Source organism: Etheostoma cragini, unplaced genomic scaffold (genome assembly GCF_013103735.1).
Source record: "Etheostoma cragini isolate CJK2018 unplaced genomic scaffold, CSU_Ecrag_1.0 ScbMSFa_897, whole genome shotgun sequence".
Lineage (NCBI taxonomy): Eukaryota > Metazoa > Chordata > Actinopteri > Perciformes > Percidae > Etheostoma > Etheostoma cragini.
The window spans coordinates 57723-64281 of record NW_023269534.1 but is presented as its reverse complement, the minus strand read 5'-3'; the positions used below and the strand labels follow the sequence as shown (position 1 = coordinate 64281).

Below are 6559 nucleotides of genomic sequence, written 5' to 3'. Positions count from 1 at the left end.
ACGGGAGGCGAGGACATGATCAATGGTTAGAAGTGAAACTGCCAGAGCATCTCCTAATGTGTGTTCCTAAAGTATGTGTTGTTTATATGTATGCGTGTCATTTTATGTGAGAAAAAAATAAATAAAAAGAAAGTGAAAAAATAAAAGGGTGACTGACCTTGTGGTCCTGAGCCGGTGTCTGGCAGACTCTGGACCAGATCATTCCTGTCGATGTTCTCTAAAACCTTCTTGGCCACCGTCAGAGCTCCCTCTAGCTGATAGGTGCTCACCATCACATCCACCGTGTCCTGCCTTTCTGCGTTCTCCAGCTTGGACACTTTGATGGGTTGGAAGCCTTCCAGGACTTCTTGCTGTAGTTGCCATTTGAATTTTGAAAATTCCTCTTCTTTTAAATTCTCCAAAGTGTTGAAAAGATCCATTGCCGTCATCGTGTCTTCCTGCGGAAATCACAAAGTTTTGTCAAACTGAAAGAAAAGTGAAACCCAAACCTTCATTTTACCAGGAAATCATTATTAACCTGGGGCCTGTTGTACGAAACCAGGATAAGGGATTAATCCGGGATATTCAAGTTATCCTGGATGAATTTAGCTTTGACATGGAGTTAAAATCAGCCAAGTAACCATGGAGAGTTATTCTTTGTGGCTAGCCTGGTCCAGAGTGAGCTAACAGCCTGGCTAACAGCCAGGCTAACAGAAAGGCTAACAGCCAGGCTAACAGCCAGGCTAACAGACGGGCTAACAGCTGGGCTAACATAGGGTGACCAGACGTCCCCGGTTTCCGGGGACTGTCCCCGACTTTGGTGACCTGTCCCCGGCTGGATCTGTCCCCGGAAATGTCCCCGGTTTTCACCGTGACTAACAGACCCGAAAGTGGAATGAAAGAAAGAAAACCCTGACCAAACGGAGCCGATAGTCGCTCAAGACAAGCTCAGAGATGTTTTAGAAAGCCGTATGTTACGATGCTGAAATTACTGATTATTTACATGGAGTCTGGTGGGTTTAGCCAACGCAATTTCGCAGACTTCTATGTTTTAAAAAAGGATCTTAATCTTTAACAGAAAGGCCTCCTTAGAAATCCCTTCCATGATGTTGTCTGTTGGAGGAAACAGCTCTAGGTCTAGTGTCCCCGTTTTAAGTTTTACAAACATAAAAACATGACGTGTTTTGTAGGTAAATCATCTTCTGAGTTGAAAATGTCCCCGGATTTTGTCAGAGAAATCTGGTCACCTTAGGCTAACAGCCATGTTAACAGCCAGGCTAACAGCCGGGCTAACAGACAGGCTAACAGTTGGGCTAAAAGACAGGCTAACAGCCGGGCTAACAGCCGGGCTAACAGCCAGGCTAACAGCCAGTCTAACAGCCGGGCTAACAGCCGGGCTAACAGACAGGCTAACAGACAGACGGGCTAACAGACTGGCCGACAGACAGGCTAACATTAATCCTAGAGTCTTATGTGTTAAATCAGCTAATGTCTGATCTAACATAAACGGGACTAAGTTCTTCTGAATGTGTTCTGCTTTATTTTTATTAACAAGCATTATTTGTCACTATAGTTACGAGTTTAATTTAAACCCCACTATAGCAGCTGTTAGATGGTTAGATATTGTTGCACTGGCACCCAGATGCAGTGCGGCAATCGGGAGAGTCAGGACTTTTCCTGGTAGGATGGTAATGTATCGAGGCCGCCTGGCGTGTGGCCGGAGGCCGGCGGCTGCTGCTCGGCGGCCGACCTGTGCATCACGTCAGTCTCCGCTCTCTCTGTAAAAGATGAGCAGCGCGGCGTCCGTGGTCTCAGCCTCAGGTTTATTAAGAGATTAAGTGGGACAATGCAGCGGTATTCTCAGATAAATTATTAAAGGCAGACTGGTCAGAGACCAATAACTTCATGATTTCATTTTCTTGTTGCTTGTCCTCTAATAAAGGACAGTTTGTGTAACTCTTTAATTAAAAGTAGATAATAAATCTCCCATCCCTGGACCAATAACGAGGCCTATATACGTATATAGTGGAGTTATCATTCATCCCACCGGGAACACCACAACGCTTCCTCATCTTCTTATTTTGCTGCTGTCACTGTCAGAAGAATAAAAAAACATGAATATTATTTTACATATATGCTCACAGATTGAAGTCACTTCTGTTTCAAGTTTTTGTCCCTTTCGGATTGTTCTGTATGAACATTGTAATTTTACAAGATATTTAGAATTAGACATATCTTATAGAGATTACTGCGTGGTTGTAAAACATGTTCTGGCGTTGTGAATACGGGTTTGAAATGAAGCCTAGAGTCCTTAGGGTCCATTTCCCCAGGAACATTAATAAGTTGGCTAAATAATAATACATTTTATATATATTGTGTATTACATGGTAGGCTACTCAAAGAGACTTTACAGTAAAACCAGCACATTTATCACATGAAAACAGAAACATGGAACTAGCATATTTACAGCAATTAAAACACAGCGTAGCCTACATCCTGGTATAAATGGGTTGTGACTAGTCGGCTAAGGAGATATTTTTACACCCTACACATTCAGTCGGTCGCTATCGTCTGTCGGGCTTTGTCTCTCCGTTTGATAACAGCTGGATTTCCCTTTCTGCTTCACCTCCTCGTTACTTTCTATTAGAAGCTGCCACTCATTGGGTAAAACATATGGCGCATACACCTGGCTGGACATAGTTTCACCTGTTCATCCTGGTTATCTACATCTGGCTGGACATAGCTTCACCTGTTCATCCTGGTTATCTACACCTGGCTGGACATAGCTTCACCTGTTCATCCTGGTTATCTCCACCTGGCTGGACGTAGCTCCACCTGTTCATCCTGGTTATCTCCACCTGGCTGGACATAGCTCCACCTGTTCATCCTGGCTATCTACACCTGGCTGGACATAGCTTCACCTGTTCATCCTGGTTATCTACACCTGGCTGGACATAGCTTCACCTGTTCATCCTCATTATCTACACCTGTTCATCCTGGTTATCTACACCTGGCTGGACATAGCTTCACCTGTTCATCCTGGTTATCTCCACCTGGCTAGACATAGCCCCACCTGTTCATCCTGGTTGTCTACACCTGGCTGGACATAGCTTCACCTGTTCATCCTGGTTATCTCCACCTGGCTGGACATAGCTTCACCTGTTCATCCTCATTATCTACACCTGTTCATCCTGGTTATCTACACCTGGCTAAACATAGCTTCACCTGTTCATCCTGGTTATCTCCACCTGGCTGGACATAGCTCCACCTGTTCATCCTGGTTATCTACACCTGGCTGGACATAGCTTCACCTGTTCATCCTGGTTATCTACACCTGGCTGGACATAGCTTCACCTGTTCATCCTGGTTATCTACACCTGGCTGGACATAGCTCCACCTGTTCATCCTGGTTATCTACACCTGGCTGGACATAGCTCCACCTGTTCATCCTCATTATCTACACCTGGCTGGACGTAGCTTCACCTGTTCATCCTGGTTATCTACACCTGGCTGGACGTAGCTTCACCTGTTCATCCTGGTTATCTCCACCTGGCTGGACGTAGCTCCACCTGTTCATCCTGGTTATCTACACCTGGCTGGGCGTATCTTCACCTGTTCATCCTGGCTATCTCACCTGCTCTTTTTCCCTTATCCTGGATATCTTTATTCTACTTTTGTGCAGCAGGGCCCTGGGGTAGGCCTACTGTGTTTTCATTAACCCTGATGTTGTCCTTGAGTCCAATTTCACCCGTTTCAAGACAATTCTTCACAAAATAGGTTTGCTCTGTTTGTTTGTTGAAGAAAAGCATCAGTTTGTTTTTCCCCTGGTGATATCCTGACTAATATCTGACATATGCCAGTCTATTATAAACCAAAACAACTAATACTTTCTCCTCAATTTACGCAGAAATTACGTATCATTTTCACACTTTATGGACCCTGAATGCAAAAAGTAAGTTTTAAAACTAGTTCAAATGAGTTGGAATGAACTTGGCTAAGAAGATGTCAGTCAGAATATGGAGGTACGTTTTCATTCTTTATAACACAGGGACTTTTTTTCGTAATGGAAAAACAATAAAGGCGAGTAGAGTCGAGGCGAGTTGAGTAGACACCACGCAGTGGAAAAATGCCATAAGCTCATCTAATGAAAAGACAGAGTCATTATCTTAAAGGCCTGAGGGCTCAATGGCAGGAGCATCCAATAAACCACGAAAGATTTACACTTTTGATGGGATGAAGGTTGTGACACACACCTGTCAATCAAAGCAACTCTGGTTTTGAGACTCCCTCATATCTCAGCATCAGCATCAGGAACTTGTTTCCTGGTGCTGATTAAATCTGACTCAACTGAACATAAAAAGGCTCATTTTGGCCAAAACGTCACACATCATAGAATAATTACTGAGTTACTTCAGATCTTACAATAGTGCTGAAAGAATGAACCACTGCTCTCATCTTAAAGTATATCATGTAGCCCCAAAATCTCCCAAATGATAGGCGAGTTTCTCCATCAAAGGTGTGTGATGTTACCTGTTAAAGTCCCGTTCAGATGAGGTCAAAGAGACGTCGTCCCTTCATCAGCAGACACTGACAGATGCTGCTGCTGTCTGTCTTCATCTGACTGACATCCGTCACATCAACACACCTTTATATCCAGAAAGGTCATGTGACCTGAGAACAGGACGCGGTCGGACCTGTAGGGCTGCCAGTCAAACTCTGATTGGACAGTTTTCAGGTTAATTATGTAATGAGGGAGGAACAGTCTGACCTTATAATAACATGTACACACCTCGAGTTTGGAGAAGGAATGTTGTCCGTCAGCGTTGGCCCGCCTCTTACTGCAGCTCTGTGGTTAGCTTTTGTTTCCTCGTATGTTTTTATGACTTTAGTTGTGTACAGATGTTTCCCTGGCTTAACATAAGGTGAAGTTGGTACTGTACCTAACTTCTATGTGAGGTTATTTTGAGGGGAAACACTGAGCTGTGAGGTGTGAATTTCTGGTTTTTGACTGACCCCTTTGGTACAGGTCATTAGAAAAGGTCTGCTGGTAAGCTAATGTTAGCTTTGTGTTAGCAAGCCAAGGCACTTGACAGTTTTCAGGTTAATTATGTAATGAGGGAGGAACAGTCTGATCTTATAACAACATGTACACACCTTTCGTTTGATTCCAAGGAAACTGGAGCAGGAATGTTGTCCGTCAGCGTTGGCTCGCCTCTTACTGCAGCTCTTTGGTTAGCTTTTGTTTCCTCATATTTAGATATAAATTGGAGGGGGGGGGGGGGTTTCTAGGGCTCCAGCAGGGACATGCAGACATTTTGGGTTGCAGGGGCTCAAAGATAAAAGGCCTTATAGTAGTAGTAGTAATAGAAATTTAAACCAAATCTGAAATAGGCCTATATTAACACATGTGATGAAATGCATAGAGAAACCCATTTCTGACGACCTTTGTTGTTCATAGTGTTTGCTGCAGTGAGACGGTTTTGAGACGTGTGTTAAGAGTTGTGTTGATTTGAACGAGTTTTGCAGTAGATGTGAACTGTATATTTCAGGTGACGGTTGTTAGTCAGACTGTAGTTAACCCTTGTGTTGTCCATCGGGTCTCTGGGACCCGTCCTGTATTTGACTGTGTATATCTACTGTTGGGTCTCTGGGACCCGGGGCAGAATGCGATTGTATTTTTCTTCCACTTCTGTGCCATCAGTTTGATTGGATTTTGCTTTGTATTGTATGAAAGGGGGAAATAAAATTAAAAACAAAACCAAAGGCTTGACCTAGCACTACTAAATATATTTATCACACACACACACACACATACACACATCATTTTGTGTTGTATTGTATGTCATGGGGAAATAATTTTTTTTTTTTAAACATACGCTTCACGTTGGTCCTCTAAGTATATTTATCACACACACACAGACACACACAAACAGACAGATAAATGTACAGTATAACCCTCGTGTAGTCCCTTGGGTCACAGGGACACGTTCAGTTTATTTGATTTCTTGCATTGGCATTTCCGCTACAGTGGCATCGGCCCTCGGGTCCCTGGGACCCGTCCTGCATTCGATGCCTTATCTCTAGTGCCTCGCACTTCTGGTCTCTTTGACCTCAGCCTTTGTGTCTCTGAGACCCGGAGCAGAGTTAAATCTTCTTCCCCCCACTACCGCGGCCTCAGCCTTTGGGTCTCTGGGACCCGTCCTGCATTAGACTGTATAGCTCTACTGGCGCTGCCTTGGCTTTCGGGTCTCTGTGACCAGGGACAGAATAAGATTGTATTTTTCTACTAACGCAGCATTCGCCTTCGGGTCTCATTTTGTGTTTTATTGCATGAAAGGGGGAAATAAACAAAAAACAAAAAATAAATGCGTGTCCTCGGTCCACTAAGTATATTTACCAGACAAAAACACACACACGCACACACGCACACACACACAGACATGTTGATAGTATAACTCTTGTGTTGTCCACGGTTCACAGGGACACGTTCAGTTCATTTGACTTTTTGCATTGGCATTCGGTTCCCAGGGACCCACATTGGTTTCAAATCATGTCACGTCTGCTACAGCGGACCTGGCCC

General features: G+C 44.0%; 1 protein-coding gene across 1 annotated transcript in view; it reads right to left on the bottom strand.

Moving 5' to 3' along the window:
* The window catches only part of LOC117941524 (zinc finger protein RFP-like), a 20033-nt gene extending 15396 nt beyond the window's left edge, over positions 1-4637 (bottom strand). Inside the window, exons 1-2 of the mRNA XM_034866531.1 lie at positions 4510-4637; positions 158-437 (exon numbers count right to left, since the gene is read on the bottom strand). Coding sequence (XP_034722422.1) covers positions 158-428 — 271 coding nt within the window. The 5' untranslated portion in view covers positions 429-437; positions 4510-4637. The remainder of the gene's footprint in view (positions 1-157; positions 438-4509) is intronic.
* Positions 4638-6559: the final 1922 nt, after the last annotated feature.